The sequence below is a fragment of the Gadus chalcogrammus genome, chromosome 4, assembly GCF_026213295.1.
Source record: "Gadus chalcogrammus isolate NIFS_2021 chromosome 4, NIFS_Gcha_1.0, whole genome shotgun sequence".
Lineage (NCBI taxonomy): Eukaryota > Metazoa > Chordata > Actinopteri > Gadiformes > Gadidae > Gadus > Gadus chalcogrammus.
Window position 1 is genome coordinate 4,818,679 of NC_079415.1, and position 22,500 is coordinate 4,841,178.

General features: G+C 49.4%; 3 protein-coding genes and 1 long non-coding RNA gene across 9 annotated transcripts in view; 1 reads left to right on the plus strand and 3 right to left on the minus strand.

Moving 5' to 3' along the window:
• The window catches only part of chst11 (carbohydrate (chondroitin 4) sulfotransferase 11), a 2,030-nt gene extending 792 nt beyond the window's left edge, over positions 1-1,238 (minus strand). Inside the window, exon 1 of the mRNA XM_056587707.1 lies at positions 982-1,238. Coding sequence (XP_056443682.1) covers positions 982-1,133 — 152 coding nt within the window. The 5' untranslated portion in view covers positions 1,134-1,238. The remainder of the gene's footprint in view (positions 1-981) is intronic.
• A 2,377-nt stretch (positions 1,239-3,615) lies between these two features.
• Positions 3,616-15,579, minus strand: LOC130381287 (thioredoxin reductase 1, cytoplasmic-like). 3 transcript variants are annotated; one of them, XM_056588792.1, is made up of 15 exons: positions 15,361-15,579; positions 14,478-14,582; positions 13,980-14,052; positions 13,520-13,696; positions 12,913-13,055; positions 11,423-11,538; positions 9,820-10,048; positions 9,510-9,549; positions 8,674-8,756; positions 8,364-8,440; positions 7,811-8,015; positions 7,178-7,285; positions 6,701-6,796; positions 5,454-5,588; positions 3,616-4,181 (listed from the first exon to the last, which is right to left on the minus strand). In XM_056588792.1, the coding sequence occupies exons 2-15, from the start codon at positions 14,562-14,564 to the stop codon at positions 4,116-4,118; spliced, it is 1,635 nt and encodes a 544-aa protein (XP_056444767.1). In that variant the 5' UTR covers positions 14,565-14,582; positions 15,361-15,579; the 3' UTR covers positions 3,616-4,115. The 3 variants fall into 3 exon arrangements, with proteins under 3 accessions (XP_056444767.1, XP_056444766.1, XP_056444768.1); XM_056588791.1 differs by lacking the exon at positions 15,361-15,579 and having other exon boundaries at positions 14,478-15,324; XM_056588793.1 differs by lacking the exon at positions 15,361-15,579 and having other exon boundaries at positions 13,520-13,636; positions 14,478-14,804.
• Positions 14,818-21,330, plus strand: nfyba (nuclear transcription factor Y, beta a). Of its 4 annotated transcripts, XM_056588794.1 has the most exons (8): positions 14,827-14,921; positions 15,798-16,015; positions 16,800-16,893; positions 17,029-17,159; positions 17,428-17,625; positions 19,436-19,514; positions 20,440-20,519; positions 21,043-21,327. In XM_056588794.1, the coding sequence occupies exons 3-8, from the start codon at positions 16,800-16,802 to the stop codon at positions 21,073-21,075; spliced, it is 615 nt and encodes a 204-aa protein (XP_056444769.1). In that variant the 5' UTR covers positions 14,827-14,921; positions 15,798-16,015; the 3' UTR covers positions 21,076-21,327. The 4 variants fall into 4 exon arrangements, with proteins under 4 accessions (XP_056444771.1, XP_056444769.1, XP_056444770.1 ...); XM_056588796.1 differs by lacking the exon at positions 15,798-16,015 and having other exon boundaries at positions 14,818-14,921; positions 21,043-21,330; XM_056588795.1 differs by lacking the exon at positions 14,827-14,921 and having other exon boundaries at positions 14,933-15,990; positions 21,043-21,330.
• A 276-nt stretch (positions 21,331-21,606) lies between these two features.
• LOC130381499 (uncharacterized) overlaps positions 21,607-22,500 on the minus strand; it is a 4,064-nt gene continuing 3,170 nt past the window's right edge. Inside the window, exon 3 of the long non-coding RNA XR_008895429.1 lies at positions 21,607-22,356. This is a non-coding gene — a long non-coding RNA (uncharacterized LOC130381499). The remainder of the gene's footprint in view (positions 22,357-22,500) is intronic.

Here is a 22,500-nt window from a genome sequence, read left to right on the forward strand (position 1 = left end):
GTTTGCTCCGCACTCCAGCAACATACTCAATCACCACCTCACCCCGCGGGGTTCCGTCTCCTCAGAGAGCGGCGGGGCCGTTGTCTCTCTCCACCTGAACCGTGGGACCACCTATACCTCACGCGCCATGCGTCACGTGCGCGTCACCAACCCGGTGTAGCGGCCGCGTCTCCTACAGAGAGATGGAACCACAACCATCATAACAACACCGGTCAAGCCTTGACACGTGATCACGTGATCCCCTCGCTTTCACTCCGCGCCTCTCATCATGTATGAGGCGCGCTCCACTGGGACCGGATGCACGCTGGCGTCCGACCCCACAGGAAGAAGAGCGCTTCCTTCCTTCCTTCCGTCGGCAAGAGAACCTGTTGTCGCTCGTTCACATGTGTTGCTCTTTTCTTTCCCACGTTCGGCGCGAGGTCCTTTGAACTCGCGCGCGCACCCGCGCGTGTGTACAGTAGGGGTGCGGGCATGCGCGCTAGGCCCCTTCGATCTCGCGCGCAGGCGCGCCCTACTGTAGAAAGGTGAGTCGCGCGCGCGCAAGGAGCGCAGGGCAAACGAATGCCATCGCCGAGGCGCCACGTTCCCCCAGGAACCAAACGCTTTAACGCTTTAACGCTTCCACTCTCTGTCTCAGGAGGAGAGCCGAGACTTCCTCAGCGGACATGAACTCCCCCCCCGCCACCCCAAATGAAGGACTCTCTCCCCCCCGGGGACCAAAACAAAGGAGTCCGCCGCCTCCTCCTTATGTTCCCGACAGATGAGGAGCAGATTCGCGTTTAAAGAGACGCGGTATTGACCAAACGGGAATGGATTACGCCCTCTCACACACACACACACACACACACACACACACACACACACACACACACACACACACACACACACACACACACACACACACACACACACACACACGCACACACACACGCACACACACACGCACACACACACACACACACACGTTATGAGTCTACTGGCTTCACACAACGAGGAGAAAGTAGAGCGCTCCTACCTGGCTGGAACATACTTTGGAAATAAAAGACGACGAGGATAAAAGATCCGAAACAAGTGGCGAGGACCATCCGGCATATCCTGCTCATCCTCATCAGCTCGGTGAAAGTTTGTTTCATGGCGAGCGGAACGGGCCGGTTAACGGTAAACGGTTAACGGTGAACGGCACTGGTTGCCGGGCGACTGAGGCCGGCGGGTCGCGAGGCTCGAGCGGTGGTGCTGATGAGAGGAGGCGCGCGGCGGTTCTGTCCGCCGGTCAGTGAGCCCGATGCGCTCGCCCCGGACTGAACCATTCCCGTTTTCCGCTCCGAGCTGTAGGGGGGTCGTCGATGCCCCCGTCTCGGTGAAGGAATGGGCTCGCCCGTATACACGTCACGTACAGTAGCGGTTTACTGCGAGGCTGAAACCAGACATCCAATAAAGAGGAAAACATTCATTTTCCATTGGTAGGATTTCAACAGAGTTACTAGGATACATTTGACTCATACATAGTAGCCTAATTTACTGGCAACATTAGTATTTATTCGAGTTTGCCTTTCAGTTGGCGACTTTCTGTAATAATACTTTGTTACTTTGATCTTATTGGTTCCTATTTTTAATCATAGCAGTGTTTCCTTAAGGCGCCTTTGGCCAAACTAGAAGTCCAAATGAAATACATTGTGTCGCCGTGCTACGCAGCCACAGCGCGCCCTACCGGCCGCACCGCGTACTGCAGCGCTACACTCACACGTTAATTGATTATCTCACAGCAGCGGGAGGTGATAGCCCTCCGCCTATCTGACGTCTTCACCTTGTACTCAAAGTCACAGACAGGTAGCGGGCTGTGATCAAACGAAGTCCTACTGACGGTAATGCAGCGCCCAATGGCTGGGTATTTGGAAAAGTTAGGCTCACTTTTCCTCATTAATGCGTCCGTCTCGCTAACAAGCACTGGTCTGCCGGAGAGACACGTGGTCGGAAGGTCAATTTATGGAATTTGCATCTGATTGTGTTGTTGTCGTGTTGTGTGTAGTGAAGCGAGTATGGAGTGAAGCAGAATAATTAGCATAGAACTCACACTCATTCGCATGCGTGCGCAGGCGTGAACACAAACACACACACATGCACAAACACACACAGAATAACAACTTACGCCCTTGTACAGGAAGTAACTACATACTATCCTCATTCCATGCTTGTGTGGGTGTGTGTTTGTGTGCGTGCAAGTATGTGTTTGTGTGAGTGCATGGGCTTGTTTGTGGTTTTCTGTGTGTGTGAGTTGGTGTGTGTGCAAATATATGTTTGTGGGTGGGTTGCTGTGTGTGCATGTGCTTGTGCTTGTTTGTGGATGCGTGCTTGCATGTACGTGTGTGCGTGCGAGTGCAGCAGTATTCTTTAAGAAAACTCCCAAACTCTGAAACATTTTGACTCGATGTGTTCCAGTGAATATAGAGTTGAAGAACAACAAACGGCTAGAGAGAGAGACAGCTAGAGAGAGAGAGACAGCTGGAGAGAGAGAGAGAGAGAGACAGAGAGAGAAACAGAGTGAGAGACAGCTAGAGAGAGAGAGACAGCTGGAGAGAGAGAGACAGCTAGAGAGAGAGAGAGAGAGAGTCACAGAGAGACAGCTAGAGAGACAGAAGGAGACAGTAGACCAGAACGCTGTCCTCATCTGGACCCTGACCTACGGCAGAACGCAAACCTTCCCCCAAATTAGCGAGCCGTTCTGTTTGTGAAAGTGATGTTTACCATTACCCAACGCACATTCACAAAAACATATAGAAGTCAAGTGGCTGTTGCACTAATGCGCACAAATTTGACTCAATTTTATCAGTTCACATTTTTATACCCAACCTTTTCTAATTAATGTGTATCTTTTATACCTCTGTATCTCATACTGAGCATCAACATAGTAAAGTCAGAATTGTCTATAGAGATGGTAAAGAATTATTCTACATCTACAGAGGAAAGTCATTTCTAATGACACACACACACACACAGATACAAAAACACAGAGACACACACACAGAGACAAATACAGAGAGAGAGAGACACACAAAAAACACAGAGAGAAACATCAAATTCTATGATACAAAAAATATGAGTTTATTGTATTTTGTATGTTTGTCGGGTCAATAAAGGAAACAAAACTCAATTTAAACGAGCGAGAGAGAGAGAGAGAGAGAGAGAGAGAGAGAGAGAGAGAGAGAGAGAGAGAGAGTCTTGTAATTCATGTTTTCAGTAAAGGCTCCGTCTGCGAGCAGCACGACACTCTGGCTGATTAATGTGATTAATTTGAGTACCGCCTCACTCCACTGCTCGTTCATTACATCCAATTAAGGCTTTTAACGACGACAGCGCCAGGAAACGCACGTTTCACGTCGCCGCACGGCGCCTTATCGCGCCCCAGCAGAGACTAAAGACCGGCTCGCCTGGAGCCCGCAGATATAGGCCGAGCAACTCCTGTAATGGCCCTCGAATCAGAGGCAGTAGCACGGAGAAAGGCCTCATGGGTAGTGTTCCCCTCTCCTGACAAAGCTGTAGGTACAATACAAGAGTTGTGAAGAGAGTTTGGAAACTCAAGAAGCAAAAATAATGGCCCCTCTGCTCCCTCCCTCCCTCCCTCTGATTCGCTGTCACTGAGAAGTGGCGCATTTCACGCACCTGTGATTGACCGGCAGGATGGATTCCCGACCCAATCAGGGAACAGATGACGTGATTGGTCAGAAATGAACTAGGAGTGGTCCAAGATCTACATTGCCTCATTCAGAGGCCAGGGCAGCCAACCACAATGGAGCCGTTCCCTTTTTCTTTCTTTTTTTAAATCGTACCTACAGTACCTTTAATCAATAATCAATCATTAATCAACATTAATCAATAGTCCACAATCAATAATCAGTTATCAATAATATGAATGAGGACGACTCATGTTATCGCCTCAAAAACATGATCAGGGGCAGGTTATCAGGCCCCGCCCACCTTTCGATAAGGTTTAACGCAAGGACTTCATTGGCTGGCTGGCTGCCAGTCTGCCGCTGGTCACGCCACGGGCCAATCAGCTCCCTGCAGCCCTCACCGGTCGCCGGGAACACCGGTGATTGACAGCAGGGGCGGGCTTAACCTCAGCAGTTTCCCCGGACCATCATGGCTTCAGACTCGCGCTGGGTCACCGTGAGACTGGTCAGAACCTGGACACACACACACACACACACACACACACACACACACACACACACACACACACACACACACACACACACACACAGGGAGGTATATTATCAATGCGTCTAGATGGAAAAACAGACAGATAGAGAAAACAGATGGATAGATTGAAAAATACATTGATTTGATAGATAGATAGATAGATAGATAGATAGATAGATAGATAGATAGATAGATAGATAGATAGATAGATAGATAGATAGATAGATAGATAGATAGATAGATAGATAGATAGATAGATAGATAGATAGATGGATGGATGGATACATAGATAGATACATCGTTCTTTAGACAGACAGACCACCAAAGTAGCCAATCACCAATCTTCCATTGGTGCTACACTGAACACCCCATTAACACTACGTCAGAACAAACTTTATAGGGAATCTCCGCCCTGCTGGCAGCCTTAAAGACGCATGAAACGGAGCCTATCACGGGCGATATCATATTTAACGTGAATAATTCAGGGAACTGGGACCATTAGAAGAGGAAAAGCTCATCGCACAATCTCAGCAGGGGAGACAGGGGGCAGTGAGATTTCAACTGGTTTTAGGTTATTTAAAGCGGTTTTAGATATTTAAAACAGTTTTAGATATTTAAGAGCTCTCGCCAATGCGTCTCAATTACGAGGAGTCATGAATGAAGAGTGGATGAATATGAATGAAGAAGAAGGGGCGGCGATGACCGAGAAGACGTTCGGACGGCCATTTTGTAACCGAGCTGAGACGGAGGGACATAGAGAGATAGGATGAAGAAAGTACAAAGAAAGAGAGAACAGCAGGGGGGGAGACAGAGAGAGAACAAGAGAGACAGAGAGAATGGGGAAGAGAAAGACAGACAGAAAGATAGAGACGAGAGGAAGAGAGAGACAGACGGAGAGACGATGGTAGAGGGAGACCGACAGAGACCAACAGAGGGAGAGACAACATGTGAGTGAGACAGATTGAGAGAGAGAGAGAGTCAGAGAGAGAGAGAGAGAGAGAGAGAGAGAGAGAGAGAGAGAGAGAGAGAGAGAGAGAGAGAGAGAGAGAGAGAGAGAGAGAGAGAGAGAGAGAGAGAGAGAGAGAGAGAAGGGAGAGAGAGAGAGAGAGAGAGAGAGAGAGAGAGAGAGAGAGAGAGAGAGAGAGAGAGAGAGAGAGAGAGAGAGAGAGAGACAGAGAGACAGACAGAAGAGACTGTGTCAGCCAGAGAGAGTCCGAGACAGAGAGAGAGAGAGTCAGACAGGTGCGGCCCCCTACCTGTGCAGCCGTGGGCTGCAGGCCCGCCGTGGCGTCCAGCTGTCTCTTGGTGAGGCCGCAGGTCATGGCGGCGCTGAAGCCCTGGACGATGTCCCCGGCGTGGGGACCCATGAGGTGGAGGCCCACCACGCGCTCCTGGGGACGGCAGTGTGCCAGGGGACGTCACCTCACCGGACCACTGGGTCCACCTCTCTATGCGTCTGTGTCTGTGTATGTGGGTCGCTGTCTGCGTCAGTATCTGTCTCTCTGGGTGGGTCAATTCTGTGTGTCTAACTCTGTCTGTGTCTGTGTCTGTCTGTCTGTCTGTCTGTCTGTGTCTGTCTGTCTGCGTGTCTGTCTGTCTGTCTGTCTGTCTGTCTGTCTGTCTGTCTGTCTGTCTGTCTGTCTGCGTGTCTGTCTGTCTGTCTGTCTGTCTGTCTGTCTGTCTGTGTGTGTGTCTGACTCTATATGTCTGTCTTTCTGTCTGTGTGTCTGACTCTTTGTGTCTGTCTGTCTGTCTGTCTCTATGTGTCTGTCTGCCTATGTGTCTGTCAAGACACACAATGTCTGTGTGTCTTGACTCTTTGTGTCCGTCTGTCTTTGTGTCTGTCTGTCTGTCTGTCTGTCTGTCTGTCTGTCTGTCTGTCTGTCTGTCTGTCTGTCTGTCTGTCTGTCTGTCTGTGTCTGTGTCTGTCTCTCTGTCTGACTATGTGTCTGCATGACTGTCTGTCGGTCTGTGTGTCTGACTCTTTGTGTCTGTCTGTCTGACTATGTGTCTGTCTGTCAGTATGACTGTCTGTCGGTCTGTGTGTCTGACTCTATGTGTCTGTCTGTCTGACTATGTGTCTGTCTGTCAGTATGACTGTCTGTCGGTCTGTGTGTCTGACTCTTTGTGTCTGTCTGTCTGTGTGTCTCTCTCAGCACAGCTTATCTCTGCTGGGGAGACCCATTCAACATTCATGTATTCTGGGGCCATAGCTTTGGGTGTAGAATATGATAATGGGAGGATTATCAACGTTATGCTGGGCTATTATGCACCCACTCACTCTCATCACTGGGATTCTGCTCCTTCCACTGCAGTGCTTCTGTCTCTCACCACACGTTACTGCACGCTCAAGACAGCGTCATGCTCCTTGCACATTGCATCAGGAGTTCAACTTTAAAATATGACTTCTTGTTTAACGTGTTGGTTGCATCCTCTCCACACACTGAGGAAGCCAACCTGGCCCTTTCTCTCCGAGCTTGAGGTCACATGACCAAACCGGTACCTGGTCAGGAACGTGGCAGATGACTTTGACGTAGCAGGAGTTCTTGTCCCTCGGGGGGACGGTCCACTCCAGGGGCCAGTAGTAGCTGTGATAAACCTGAACGGGAGGAGAGCAGTTCCCTGCTGCCGTCATGTTGTGTGGGTTTGAGTGGGCTTAGAAGTGTGTTCTGTGTGTGTGTGTGTGTGTGTGTGTGTGTGTGTGTGTGTGTGTGTGTGTGTGTGTGTGTGTGTGTGTGTGTGTGTGTGTGTGTGTGTGTGTGTGTGTGTGTGTGTGTGTGTGTGTGTGTGTGCTCTGCACTGTTAAGTGCGCTATTAGGGCCCTTATCCAGACCAGTGTGGGAGTGTGTCATTTTATTCTTGTATGTATTAAATAACTACCTGTGCCTTGGTGGATCAGTAATGAGTGCATGCGGTGTGTGTGAGTGCATGCCTGCGTGCATGTGTGTGTCTTTGTTTGTGTGTGTGTGTGTGTGTATACCTCTATGTTTGCCTCTCCGAACGTTGCGTTGGCTCTTTCCTCAGACAAACCGCAGGCAGAATACTCGAGTGGAGTAAACAGAACCAAGGGGATGTTGCTGTAATCACACTGCAAACAAAGTACATATATATATGTATATTTAATGACAATATAGAATAATGCGAGAGCAATACATTAACATATTTACAACATTACAATTTACTTTGATTCATTTTGGATTTATTATTACGTTTTAATTTTTTATTTATTTTTTGCAGTCGAAGTGGGCATTGTGAGTTGGTGGTGTAAGTGTGCGTTGTGAGTGTGTAGTGTAAGTGTGCAGTGTGAGTGATGCAGTGAGGGGTCTGCAGTGCGAGCCTGCAGTGTGTGAGTGATACAGTGAGAGTGTCGATCTGAGCGTGCGTGGTGATAGCGCTCCTAGTCGTCACTTTTCTGTGTCCGACACCGTACTTTAAACGTCCTTTATACCTCAACGTAGCGACCCTCAGTTCGACTGTCTCGACTGGTCGTTTTAAGCCCTAAACATGGTAATACTTATCGATATATGGTGTAAGGTTGTCAGCATTGTGGTGTTGATGAGGGTGTCTCCATGTGGCCCAGCCCTGGTGGTGCTGCAGTACTGAGGTGTGTTACCGGGGGGGTGGGCCCTCCATACAGTCTGTGGGCCAGGAGCCTCCCAGACCGGGCCCTGAGGACGGGGGAGGGGCAGTGGGGTCCCAGGCCGGAGGAGGAGGAGGAGGAGGAGGAGGAGGAGGAGGAGGAGGAGGAGGAGGAGGAGCACAGGCAGTAGACGTGGTCCACGCTGGTCTGGTCCAGCTCGTTCACTAGGACCCGCCCACTGCCGCATGGGACACACACACACACGTGTATGAAAACACACACACACACACACACAAAAATACACACAGGTGCATGCAGACACACACACATCCACGCTCACACACACACACACACACGCATGCAATGCATACACACACACACACACACACACACACACAGAAGACACACACCCCGTGCATGTACGCACACACACACACACACATACACGCACGCACAAGCATGAAAATAAGCACATGCATGCATGCACACATACACACACACACGCACACACACACAGACCAAAACAACAACAACAACAACAATCTCACACACACAGACACGCACACACACACACACAGTCACATACTCTGGGCTACATTTCACCCCAACTCGCTCTAGTCCGATGTTAGAGGTACTGGGCTCCATCCCTGCAGCCAGCAGGACCTGCAACACACACACACACACGCACGCACGCACGCACGCACGCACGCACGCACGCACGCACGCACGCACACACGCACACACACACACACACACACATACATTCAGATACACAGATATAGTTCTAACAGTGAAGCTAGGTCCATTATGCAGAGACACCAGACAACGTGCCCAACCCCCCCAGCTTAGACCCCCCCCCCCCCCCCCCCCCCCCGCCCAGCCTGACAGCCCCCCACCGTATCGAAGTCCTCCTGCGTGGCGGGTCCGTCCCTGGAGAGCAGGCTCGCCCTCAGGCCCCCCGGGGGCCCCAGCAACGCCGCTTCACCAGGGAGAGAGGGAACGCAGATTAGAGACGGCGTCGGGCCCCTGAGGAGCGTCTGTAACTCAGGAGTCGGGCCCCTGGGAAGTGTCAGGTGTATGGGGTAATTAAAGACAAAGCTGCTCAGGCAACAGGTGGCTGGGGACTACTCCTGTCTGTGTCTGTCTGTTTATCCTTCAGTGTGTCTGTGTGTGTCTTTGTGTGTGTCTGTGTGAGTGTGAGTGTGCGTGCGTGCGTGCGTGCGTGCGTGCGTGTGTGTGTGTGTGTGTTGTGGCAACCCGGCCCAGGCCAATTAAGGAGATTCAGAGCACCTGAGGAACAGGTGGAGAAGCAGGGCTTAAATAGCCCGCTTCTCCACTCATTCGGGGCTCTCCCAGCCCTGGAGCTCCTGCACGGAGAGACCGGTCCTCGTGGGTGACGGGATTCCACCCACGACGGAGGGGGCCGTTGATTCCTCCCAGGTCTTACGTTATGTTTTGGATTAAACATGCCTTTTGGGCTTTTCCCCATGAAATGGTGTCCTGTTTGGGAGGAGGTGCTTCGCTCACCGTGCCGGGTTGCCACAGTGTGTGTGCGTCTGTCTGTCTATCCTCTGTGTTTTTATGTGGGCAGGAATAGGTAGGTTTGGAGACGTGAACGGATGTATCACGTGTTTGCTGCGTGTTAGCATGTTGTAGCATGGTTAGCATGTCGTAGCATGCTAACCATGCTATGGTTCTGTGGTGAGGGTTGAAGTTATGCAAGCTGATGTACCTGCAGAAACGCCCTCATCCTGAGCACCTATCTGCTCCACCTAAGAGACAAAAAACACACAGACAGACACACACACACACACACACACACACAATGAACAGACACACACAGATTACAACAATAACGTCTAACGTCTACAACAATAATATCATTTGTGTACAGTATAGTTTGTGTGTGCACCTTGCTGAGTGTGTGTTTACGTTTGTGTGTGTACCTTGTTGAGTGAGTGTGTGTGTGTGTGTGTGTGTGTGTGTGTGTGTGTGTGTGTGTGTGTGTGTGTGTGTGTGTGTGTGTGTGTGCGTTTGCTTACCTTGCTGAGTGTGTGCTCGTACAGGAAGTGGACTCCGTGCACCAGCATGTGGTTCTCGATCTTCTGGGACAGCTTGAGGTCGAAGCCTGGCAGGAGGTCAGAGGTCGGCAGCATGAGAGTGACCTCGTGACCCAGGCCGGCCAGGAAGCCAGCACACTCCACCCCCTCCGGAGACCCGCCCACCACCAGGGTGCGGCCGGGCGGGCGAGGCCTGGAGAACAGCTCGTTACTGGAGAGAGAGAGAGAGAGAGAGAGAGAGAGAGAGAGAGAGAGAGAGAGAGAGAGAGAGAGGCAGAGAGAGAGAGAGGCAAAGAGAGAGAGAGAGAGAGAAAGAGGCAGAGAGAGAGAAAGAGGCAGAGAGAGAGAGAGATAGGGGGAGAGAGAGAGAGAGAGAGAGAGAGAGAGAGAGAGAGAGAGAGAGAGAGAGAGAGAGAGAGAGAGAGAGAGCGAGAGAGAGAGATACAGATAGAGAGCGAGAAAAAGAGAGAGAGAGAAGAGAGAGAGACGGAGGGACAGAGAGACAGATGAAGATGGAGACAGCAGAAGAGGCAGCAAGACGGAGAGACAGGAAGAGAGTAACCATGGCGACAGAGTGAGACAATAGTCCGTGACTGTCCCATCACCCAGGCCGGTCCGTCCTCGGAGCCCCAGACGCTGACCTCACGCGGCCTCCTCCTCACATTAGCCAGCGGTCCCACGGGAGGAAGAGATGTGTTTGCATAACATTACCCCGGGGCACATTCATCCCCGCTGTGTCGACAGCCACCAGTATGGACAGTGACACTTTCATTAAAGAGTAATTGAGTGTGTCCCGCTTTGTTTCAAAGTTCCCACGCAGCTCCCGCGGGGGGGGAGAGAATACACCACAGGTGCTGTCGGACTCGCGTAGACACCAGAGACGTCCTCAGAGAGAGACGAGCCACACCCGGATCCACTGCACAACAGCGGCTAAAGTGTCCTGTTCGCATGGACAAAAAAGCAAGGTTTCTGACCAATCAGAGCACTGCACTGGGTTGACATTGCCGCGGCACATGTAGGGTACTCCACCCAGATAGTGTGACTGTGACCACGCCCACCAGTCCAACGATGCCTGTTGTTGGTCAACAAAGCCGGTAAGTCGGTGGTACCGTGACGACGTCACTGTGTCGGACCACCGTTTGACAACCTACGGTATGTGAACATGCCGATTTAGATTTTGTAATGACTATATCGAGCCTTAACTCTCTCCTAAGGTGCTCTTTAGCAACTTAAGTTGTTCAAACACATTATAGAGGGGGTGAAGTTAAGGTAACTCGACCTTTGACCTCTTTGTGATAGCAGGGGTGAAAAGGTGACACTGTTGTAAATCATGTTCTTTGCAATAGGGCCTATAAGGAGAGACAAAGGTGGTTTCATTAACATGTAGTTCACCTGACGGCCATATTGGTTGGTCGGGTAGGGAAACCTTCTAGAATCATGAGGGGAACCATGACAACTGAATGGACACGCATTCTAAATCTAAATATTCTAGAAGGTTCCCACCCAGCGGACCAACATGGCCGCCAGGTGGAAGGGTCTGTTGCTAGGAGACAGGTGAGTCCTGGTGGACAACCTGGGTCCCCACCTGGTGACACAGTGCTCCCTGTCTCCCGGTACCCCAGGGTAGCGAGGTCGCTCCCCGGGGTCGATGACCAGCGTCCCCACAGAGAGGCGGGACTTCCTTCCATCGGTGTCTGTCACCTGATTGGTCAAACACAGACGCAGCATGTCATTCATAGCAGGAAGATGTTGAAAGAGGTGAATTATTTTGATAATTAAACTTTTGCAGTTTCTTACAGTTGGATGCACTTAAACTGTGTTCTTTCAGTTTAAGGACTTTCAACTTTTACAGGTTCTTACAGTTTAAGGCTTTTAAACTGTGTTGTTACAGTTTAAGTTCCTTAAACTGTGCTCTTTCAGTTTATGGTCCTTAAACTGTGTTCTTAGAGTTAACGGTCCTTAAGCTGTGTAAAGTGGTATAGTTTTGAGCCTCTATGCCTTCACAACGTTACTGTGTCTAGACGGGTCTATAATGAATAAATAAACAATGTGAGAATGAAAGTCATTTCACTGTCTTGCAAGTAAGCAACAAGGCAAATCAAAACGTGTTGTTGCTGGTCTGAGATCAGACCTGGAGTTCCCCTCTGCAACCTGTACTTAAACGCCAGTGCGTTACTTTATCTGCAGACTTGATTATGTGTTGTAGAGGTTGTTTAGACTCAGTGGAAATGACATCATGCCAGGGTTTATCACATGACACACGTCAGGAGAGAACACGTCAGGAGAGGTAACACTCACGACAAACTCATATTTAATTAGAAGTAAAAACAACTGGAAAAATAGACTTCACATTAAAGTAACTCCTTTATATCACATCTTAAATTAAATCTCCTCTGAGCGAGTATCAAAGATTTTAAACAAGCTGCAATCACCAAATCCCCCAATCTCCCTCCACCATCTAAAGATGTCGTGATGTTTGAGGACTCAAAGGGGATGGGCTATCTTCTGATATAACAGATTACCGTCTCATACGTGTGTTGGGAAACAATCGCGGTCGGCAACTTCAACTCTGTTACCATGAAAATAAATCTCAGAAAACGTGGACCAATTAAGTAATTGCTGCGTGACTTGTGGTGACTCTCTTATATTAGAAAAGGCGGGAGCGTGACGGTGGAGCTCTGAAGCAGATAGTTTAGCTTAGCGTAGCTTAGCGTAGCTCCCCTCCTCAGCCGAGAGGCATCCAGCTGCACCCCGGGCAACGGCACTGTGGTGTGGTGGCAGGTCTGTTTTTTTATCAATGTACTATGACATTCTATCAATGTACTAATCGCTTTATAGATAGATGCTATTGATGAGCAATACATTGAGCTGTGTGATGGAGAAGCTGGTTGATGTAATGGTAAACGTTCGAGAAGATCTATCTATCTATATACTGTATATATCTATATATATCTTGCCGACAAAACCTAACCTGCCACACGCCAGTGCCGTTGCCACACCCCAGTGACCGGCTCCGGGGCCAGCCCTCTGCGGGGGCCCCTAGCATAGACCGTATAGGACGCCTGAGGGCCACACCTCTACGACGTGAGGGGCCAGCATCTCCCAGCCGGCCCTGAGGTAGGCAGCGCCGCACTCGGTCAGGTCCCTCCTGACCCCCAGGACGCAGGACTCTGCGTGGCCCAACAGAGCGTCTGAGAGGCCCCCCCAGCTGTGGGAGGCTGGGGGAAGGAGAGAGAGAGCTGTCAGCAGGGCGGGGGCACCGTGATGCAGGCCGCCATGAGGCGATATGTACTGATGAACCGGGACGGTATTCTTATTCTCACATTATCTCACTACATCGTCTGGCGTTATTGAGTTACGGGGCAGAAATACAACTGTAATACAACTGTAATACAATAATGTCAGAGAAATGCTGGGGAAATGTGACTTACACCCACACACAGTATTCTGTTGTTTAAAGAAGACGGCAATATAGTTTTATAATGTAAAAGTAATATGAAAGTCTCTAATTCCCATAGTGGGGGTGCAGGAGTGGAGATGTAGATGTAGACATATTGATTTGTTCAATTTATGTTTGAGACCAAAAGTGAGATTTCTGTTTTATCAATTAAAGGTCCAGGTTTCATGCCCACATGGTAAATGCTCGACAGAAAATGATAAGATTTACATTAATGATGCTGACCTGTCTCTTTAAATCTCCAGCCATATTTCTGTGAGTCCTGAATGTCCTGTCCCAACTGGGACGCCCTGTGTAGCAGCTTCCTCACGGTCGCCATGGTTACACTGGACCATCCCAGAACTGAGAGGAAAGAGAAGAGAGGAGCGAGGATGGAGGAGAGAGGAGAAGAGAGGAGAGGAGCTAGGAGAGAGGAGATGAGAGAGGCGGGGAGAGGAGAGAAGAGAGGAGAGAAGTGGAGAGGAGAGGAGAGGAGGGTTGAGGAGAGGAGAGGAGAGGAGAGGAGAGGAGAGGAGAGGAGAGGAGAGGAGAGGAGAGGAGAGAAGAGGAGAGGAGAAGTGGGGTTGATTATTGAAGAGCAAATGAGAAAGAGCGAAAAGAGAGGATTGAAGAGGAGAAAGAAGACGATAAATGATGCATGACCTCCTTTGACAGACAATGAAGTGTGTGCGAACAAAACACACACCTGAAGTGGTGCCTTCAGAAAATGGGGTCACAGGGTCAATCACCAGAACTTTTTTATTAAACCCGACGGCTTCCTGAAAGAGAGAGAGGGGGGGGGGGGGGGGATACAGCTGGCAGTGAAATGAATCATTCAGACAGCAGGTTAAGTATCTGCTCCCCTAAAAGCGTGGCAGGGAATGAGCGATCTCTCTCTCTCTCTCTCTCTCTCTCTCTCTCTCTCTCTCTCCTCCTCCGTCATCCGGAGGTACCTACAGATCATCCAATTAGCATATATTATATTAAGACTGTTATATCCCATCTTTGCTCTGGCTCCGCCCCTGCTAATCAAAGACAGACGTAATGACTACAAATTAGTAATCATTCAATATCATTTATTTTGGATTAAACTGTCTTTCTCAAGTTCTCAAACTGCACACATGTTCACAAACGAAGACATCACACACATGAAGATCTCAAGACGTCATGAGGCTTTATACATAGATACGATGACATAGCTGACCTTGGCAACAGCTTGACCTCCTGACCCCGCCCCTACGACCAGCAGGTCGTAGTCAAACGACGACAACGGACCAATGGGCTGCTCCATATTGCCTCACTGATCCACCTGAGAAGACACCTGTCTTGAGTCCAGGGTTGAAGAACTATACACACATGTACTCCTCAGTGCCCTCACAGCAAGTACACTCAGTAAGACTACACAACACGTACACTCTATCTCCAGCTAACACAACTCTGTGCCCTCCACAGCAAGTAGACTTAGTAGGACTACACAACAACACCCACTCTATCGCCAGCCAACGCCAACGGACTTTAGTCTGCCTTTTTCCCCCCAGCACAGACTTGACCGGCTTAGACTGGTGTAGAGGACTCTGTTGTTGATCTCTCTGTCACGCAGAAATAAGACCGCAGAGAACTATTGAATACGGTGTGATTTTGTAAATATGTAAGTTTTGCTACGGAATATTTATTCAGTATTACAATTTTCGGTTTAACATTAAACACAGAAGGAGAATGTTATGCCAAGGTGATACAGCCAAATAGAGTATAGGCGATTTTTTGTATGCGAAAACATGTGGTAATCGACTGTGTTGCGGTGCGGCGGTGACATCTGGCGGCGCAGCGTGGAACTTCCACGCTCTGGGAAACGCGTGTTGGTTGAGACAGCTGCTTCAGGAGTTGGGAGTATATGTTTTTATTAAATTACAACGGTGCGTTATGGAAACACAACGCTGACGTTAGAGTTTGGTTGATAAAAAACACTATCTAATCGCATTCGTTTGATACTTCCAAACAGTAATTCAATACGAAAGCTGGAACGAATAACTAAAAACATGCCTAACGCTACTTAACCAAATGCTGTGAATGCAGGTAATACGACTCACTTGATTTGATCACTTTCACGTAAAGTTGAACACACTGATTAGTCAAGGATCAATGTGGTTTATCAACATTGAACAACTTCCTTCTATTCTCTGACTGACCCCGAAACTTTTGTAACATGAGCGGCCTTTTGAGTACGCACGCATGCGCAGTGTTGAATCATTTACTCCAACGCTGAAATACATTTATATACTGTAAATATGTTATATTATGTATTTAAACAAACATGCAAATCCACAATCATTAATTTGCAGTATCCTGTTGAGGAAAGCGTTCAATATTATCTACCTCCAAATGCATTAAACAGTCGATCGCAAAAAAAAAAAAAAGATAATTGCATATTTAATTGTATTATTTACTTTGGACCATGTGTACGCATGAACAAGGGATGCCCTTGTCTGTGTATTTAACGTGTACGTTTAACGTCTGCACTGTGCAGACACAACGCTCCCCTGTTGGTGAGTCGGGGTACTTCAGCCCCACTGACGGTGAGTCGGGGTACTGCGGCTCGGCGGAACGCCCCCCTGGCGGTGAGTCGGGGTACGGCGGCCCGCTACAGGACGCGCCGCTCCGCGCAGGGACTGGTTCTTTCGCAGCCATTTTCTGTCCAACCAAACAGCCGTTCCGAGAAGGTAACCAACCAGGGCTTCATCGCAGGTTGGTGTCTGGCTCCGGCCAATGATTGCTAACCGATTTCTCGTTAGCTCGAATGGAAATGTCCGTCTGCGTGTGATTTGTGTTTGTTGTCGGGGTGGATGAGGGCTGATGATCAGGAAGTACCCGTTCTGATAAAGAATAAGAATAACACCCTGGCGGCCCGAGCCTGGTCCACCAGGACAAAGAGCAGGCCGGCGCGGCGCCTCGGGACGCGGCTTGCGGCAGACTGGGAGTCCGGTGAAGTTAGGGTCCGAGTCCGACGCGATCAGCCGGGTTCAGTGCACCGGGTCCCCGCGGTGTGGAGCGGGACGACCCGGGGATCGAACCTACCCGCTTTTAGACATTAGCCTCGGTGCTAACTGGGTTGGCTAGCTGGTCGACACCAGGAATATGTACGGGATCCGCTAGCCCGCCTTAGCTCGGAACAGAGAGCTACGTTTAGCACGGGTCTCGGTTGTAAGTGATATGCGTGGTGCGGTCTTATGTGTGTACGGTCAGATCAACGCGGCGGCGGGTTGTTGATTTCGCAGTGGCGTGTTTTGGCGCCTTGACTCGGGAGACGGTCCCACCACAGTGGAGCGGGAACGGCAATATGGACTACAGGTCTCCGTCGAGGCGCCCCGTCTGGAGTCGGACCCCGCGTCTCCATCTCCATCCAGGTGCCCTGTCTGGAAATGGTGACGTGGGGTCCATCTCCATCCAGACACCACGTCTGGATATGGACCCCCGCGTCTCGATCTCCAATCTACCCGTCTGATGCGCCTTTGTTTTGTTTGTGCCCCAGATGGACGGAGACGGTTCCACCACAGACGCCTCCCAGCTGGGTATCACCGGAGAGTACATGGCGTCCGGGCACTACGTACTGCAATCACAAGAAGGTAAAGGAATAATAAAAACAACAATGTTAGAATAGGTTTGGCGTGTCTCTATTCCGCATGTTTATTGTGCCACTGAATTGAGGGACGTTAACCACGTGACCGATTGTGATTGTTTCGCTCTTGTGTCGCTCACAGATGACGGGGATGAGAGTCTAAACGACCATGAGGAGGGGGGCATTAAGGAGAACTTCAGGGAACAGGACATCTACCTGCCCATCGCCAACGTGGCTCGCATCATGAAGAACGCAGTCCCGCAGACGGGGAAGGTGTGTGTGTGTGTGTGTGTGTGTTTGTCTATCGCTCTCTGTTTGCGTGTGTCTCTCTCTGTCTTTGTGCTTGTGTGTGTGACACTCTTTGTGCCTTTTTGCATCTGTGTGTGTCTCTTTCTTTGTGTGTGTGTGTGTGTGTGTGTGTGTGTGTGTGTGTGAGATTTAGAAAGCGGTCGACAATACTATTTCCATTGAAACCTCCACACAAGCCATCCCTTTCGTTCCTCGTCATCACACTCCCCCTCTCCCCCTCCTTGTGTGTCAGATCGCCAAAGACGCCAAGGAGTGCGTGCAGGAGTGCGTGAGCGAGTTCATCAGCTTCATCACGTCGGAGGCCAGCGAGCGCTGCCACCAGGAGAAGAGGAAAACCATCAACGGCGAGGACATCCTGTTCGCCATGTCCACGCTGGGCTTCGACATGTACGTGGAGCCGCTGAAGCTGTACCTGCAGAAGTTCAGAGAGGTGAGCGAGTTCCGAGTGTGTGGGTTGGGGGGTTGGGGGGGGGGGGGGGGCTTGTTGGTTCTGTGGCGGAGGACATCCTTCTAGAGCAGGGGTCAGCAACCTTTTCAACATGCAGTGCCAGTTTGAAATGTTCTCGTTAATGAGTGTGCCTTAAGCAACAATATATTAAATATTAAGCTGAATTATGACACAGCGACCAAAAACATTTCCAGACGACATGGAATTGTATAATGTTTTTTTTGTTGTTATATTTGCAACATGGGATTAAAAATTATAATTACCTGTGTCCCATCTTAAAACACCACTTTCAGGAACTTATTTAAAAACATATTTGCAATGTGAGGAATGTAAAAAACGAGAATATATGAGAATTTTGGAACCATCCACATCATATCTTTAAGACATGAACAGCTTTGCAAAACCATGTGAAGGCGATGCATACAGGACACTTGCAACAATATTTTAAATATTTTCTTCTCTATTACTCACAACATAGGTTTAGGCTACATACTATTAATTGATCCCATTTCAGAACACTGCTTTCAGTAACTCATTTAAACATATTTGCACGTACGCGTGCCTTGGGTTGCCGACCCCTGTTCTAGAGTCAACCTTCTACAGTTGTCGCATCAGAAACCTCTCCATCGGTTAGAGACAGGTGACCCAGCAACATAGCTCTTAGAGGCGTTCCCTAGACCTAGTTATGGTTACCTAGTCCTAGTTAGGGTCCTCTAGTTATGATCCTCTAGTTCTAGTTATGGTCCTCTAGTCCTAGTTATGGTCCTCTAGTCCTAGTTATGATCCTCTAGTTCTAGTTAAGGTCCTCTAGTCCTAGTTATGATCCTCTAGTCCTAGTTATGATTCTCTAGTTATGATCCTCTAGTCCTAGTTATGATCCTCTAGTCCATGATCCTCTAGTCCTAGTTATGATCCTCTAGTCCTAGTTATGATCCTCTAGTACTAGTTATGATCCTCTAGTCCTAGTTATGATCCTCTAGTTATGATCCTCTAGTCCTAGTTACGATCCTCTAGTCCTAGTTAGGATCGTCTAGTCCTAATTATGATCCTCTAGTTATGATCCTCTAGTTATGATCCTCTAGTCCTAGTTATGATCATATAGTTATGATTCCCTAGTAATGATCCTCTTGTCCTAGTTATGATCCCCTAGTTCTAGTTATGATTCCTTAGACTTAGTTATGATCCTCTGGTCCTAGTTATTATCCCATCCCAACATTAGGTAGTAATAAATGACTCGTACCACATATGTCGGCCCTTATTCAACCCATGTATCCCGGTATCGTGGGGAGGGATGAGCTCCTTGGGAAGGGCTGCTCCCCCTCCAGCGATACTTCAGGCCACAGCGACATCACATCTACACCATGAGCTAAAGGAGCCAATCAGCCGTAGGGGGAGGAGCTACTAGCCTCCCCACAGAGCATGATGTAACTCATTGGTAAGGGTTGGGGTGTTGGGGCCTTTTTATTACTATCATTATTTTTTTTAAAGCTCATAAAATAATTTGGGTCGCACATAAATTGACAGGGTCGGTCGGAAACCGGAACCAAACAAAAAAAATGTTTAGGCCTTACGTGGATGTGCTCTGTTAAAACATTTAGAGGTTCAACCACCACAGGGAGAGGGAATGACATTTATAAATCATCATCGCCACTGAGGTTGATGAAATACGTGTTTGCCGGTTCCGATGTGTGTGTGTGAGGGGGGCCGACTGCGGCCGCCGCTCCAGGGGCCCCGGAGCGGCGCCGTGGGGCCCCCAGAGTTGAGCTTGATGTGGCCTGCCTGTGTTTCCCAGGCGATGAAGGGGGAGAAGGGAATGCCGGGTGTCTCCGTGGGGGAAGGCCTAGGGGAGGAGCTAACCGACGACAGCTTCAGTAAGTACCACCCCCACACCCCCCCCGCACCCTAACCCCCCCCCCCCCCCTCACCGCTCGTCAGCTGACAGGACGGGAGTCCCTGGACAGACTGAGGTGTAATGTCTGTCTGTCTATCTATCGTGGTCAGACTGAAGTGCAATGTCTGTCTGCCTGTCTGTCTGTCCTCCCTGGTCAGGATGAGCTGTCTGTCTGCCTGTCTGTCTGTCTGTCCTCCCTGGTCGGGATGAGCTGTCTGTCCTGTTCAGGATGAGGTGTCTGTCTGTCTGTCCTCCCTGGTCAGGATGAGCTGTCTGTCTGCCTGTCTGTCTGTCTGTCCTCCCTGGTCAGGATGGTCTGTCTGTCTGTCCTCCCTGGTCAGGATGAGCTGTCTGTCTGTCTGTCCTCCCTGGTTGGGCTGATGTCTGTCTGTCTGTCTGTCTGTCTGTCTGTCTGTCTGTCTGTCCTCCCTGGTCATGATGAGGTGTAATGCCTGTCTGCGTCTCGCCTTAGTCGATGTGTAGGATAGGAGTGTTCTTATGTTTCGTGTTCGAGGCTGCTGACTGTATAAAGTGTTATTGTTTTCTGTCTGGACCAGGTGTCTCTTGTAAGAGGTGTTTAATCTCAATGAGACCAACCGGTTCAATAAAGTAACGGCACAGAAGGCTTTACGACCTGCTGGATGTGCTTTCCCTTCTAGCATCATATCTTTTTATTATTCTCCAGTATATTGTACTGTCTCTGTCTGGGATAAATAAAGTAATCCATAACCTTGCCTTCTTTGCCAAAACCTGCCCTTTATGCTGCAGACAATATCCATAAATATACAATCTTTTTTAAATAGATTTCCCATAGGATATATTCTGTTATTGTGCCATGTATCTCTGCTCATTGTTGCTCACTATTTGGCAACAATTCAACTAACCATTCACTTCCTCCCCGACAGCCAATCCGCTGCCAGCAGGCATCATCACGGCTGACGGCCAGCAGCAGAACGTCATGGTGTACACGACGGCGTACCAACAGGTTGGTCTGGGCACGGATAATCACGTTTTATAGATTTATCTTCCATCTTGTAACAGCCTTCCTACTTCATGTATCGAAATTCCCGCCCCCTTTCTCGCCTCAAACACATCCCTGAAGACCCGCCCCCCCCCCCATCTAGCAAACGCTGTAACTGAGTTCCTGACCCCTCTCTCCTCTGAAACCATGTCACTGAAAGGCCCGCCCTCTCTCCTCTCTCCTCTGAAACCATGTCACTGAAAGGCCCGCCCTCTCTCCTCTCCATACATGTTACTGAAAGTCCCGCCCTCTTCCTCCTCTAAACCCATGTCAGTGAAAGTCCCTCCCATTCTCTCTCTCCTCTAAACCATGTCACTGAAAGTCCCGCCCATTCTCTCTCTTCTAAACCCATGTCAGTGAAAGCCCCGCCCATTCTCTCTCCTCTAAACCCATGTCATTGAAAGTCCCGCCCCTCCCTCTCCTCTAAACCGGAAGTGTGGACTGAGACGTTGTGTGTGTGTGTGTGTGTGTGTTTCCTTTTATTCAGATTCCGTCCGTTCAGCAGATCCAGTTCTCATGACGGGGGTCCGTTCCGACGCGGCCCTGCCACACGCTGCTAGGACCCCCCCTCCCCCCCACCAACTTCTACCTGGGGGCGGGGGGGGGGGGGGGGGGGGGGTTAAAGGTCACCATATAGAACAGACATAGAACAGGAAGTAGTACTAGTAGTAGGTAGTGGTGAGGAGGAGGAGGGCGGGTCTAGCGACCCAGTCCCTGGGTGTACAGTTTAAGAACTACAGGCCGAGAAGCACTCTGTTCATTAGGGTGTAGATTCTGGGAGGGGGGGGGGGGGGGGGGGGACGCGCTGAGAATGTCGTTGAAATGGGTTGTAATTGTTCTTCTTTTTGTTTTTTAAAAGCTAGCGTCATTACACAGGTGTAGCGGTCAGAGATGTTGTGTTTGGGGAGACTTCGGGAGCGTCTTGTGAACTTGTGTTTGGTTTTTATGCCCGTTGTTTCTGGCGGGTGGGTGGCGGGGGGGGGGCGGGGGGGGGGGAGGGCGGGGGTTGGAGGTGTGTCTGGTGCTTTTCTGTTTGTGTAAAATCCTTTTCTTTAAGCCTTGATGGTGGTTTTGCCAGACCCACACCGCTGTTTTGTACGTTGATACCGATGACCGTGTGCATTAATGTTATGAAGATCCTTTGAAATAAATGCAAAACTGACTGAAATACACATAGTTCATCCTTTTATTAAATAGCATTACCCTCTCATTATCTACCGTGTGTATTCATATGTTTGTAAAATATTATCATTATTAATTGATATATATTATGTATAGAGATATAGTCTAAGACGTATATCTCTACCTAGATATAGATAGATATAAAATATAGATAATGAATAGACAATAATGGTAATATTTTAGACGGGGTTATGCTAAATATGTAATTAATTATAATCCAATTCAAAGTTAAACCAATAAGCAAATACCAAAATGTATTACAAATGAAGAGGCCAGGAAAGTGAGCATAGAGAGCATGCTCAACATCACAAGCAATAACTGGAGATGGACCAATGAGAGCAGAGGCTACAGAGACACGCGCCCCCTAGGGGACCTGTCGTTCACCACACTATAAATATCGAACCATGGACTCTAAATACATTTCCACCATGGTCGACACAATGGCCGTTTCAACGCTGGCCAGAGCAAAGTTCGCCGCCAAAACAATGGCAGAGGAAGACGGACCCAAACAAACGTTCCCTGGTTCCAGCGGGATACTTCCAGCGTGGAATGCCTTTCCTCCCGCGGCGCTCCGGAAAAAACAGACAAAGGCTTCGGACTGGCTGCCAGCCTGGTGGAGCTGGAGAGGGAAACGTACCGATCTGACCGCACACACACGCCTAGAACCCAATGGGTCAGGGCTTTGCCACGCACGCACACACACACACACACACACACACACACACACACACACACACACACACACACACACACACACACACAC

Bases quoted from the DNA above. Each gene is read 5' to 3' on its own strand.
- LOC130381287 (XM_056588792.1), bottom strand. From the start codon at position 14,564: ATGGAGCAGCCCATTGGTCCGTTGTCGTCGTTTGACTACGACCTGCTG. The intron at 11,539-12,912 runs GTGTGGCCCTCA...TTGACCAATCAG, and splicing joins TGGCCCCTCACGTCGTAGAG to GTGACAGACACCGATGGAAG. The intron at 4,182-5,453 runs GTAGGGGGCCGC...GTGTGTGTCCAG, and splicing joins TGCAGCCCACGGCTGCACAG to GTTCTGACCAGTCTCACGGT.
- nfyba (XM_056588796.1), top strand. From the start codon at position 16,800: ATGGACGGAGACGGTTCCACCACAGACGCCTCCCAGCTGGGTATCACC. The intron at 17,626-19,435 runs GTGAGCGAGTTC...TGTGTTTCCCAG, and splicing joins ACCTGCAGAAGTTCAGAGAG to GCGATGAAGGGGGAGAAGGG. The intron at 19,515-20,439 runs GTAAGTACCACC...CCTCCCCGACAG, and splicing joins GCTAACCGACGACAGCTTCA to CCAATCCGCTGCCAGCAGGC.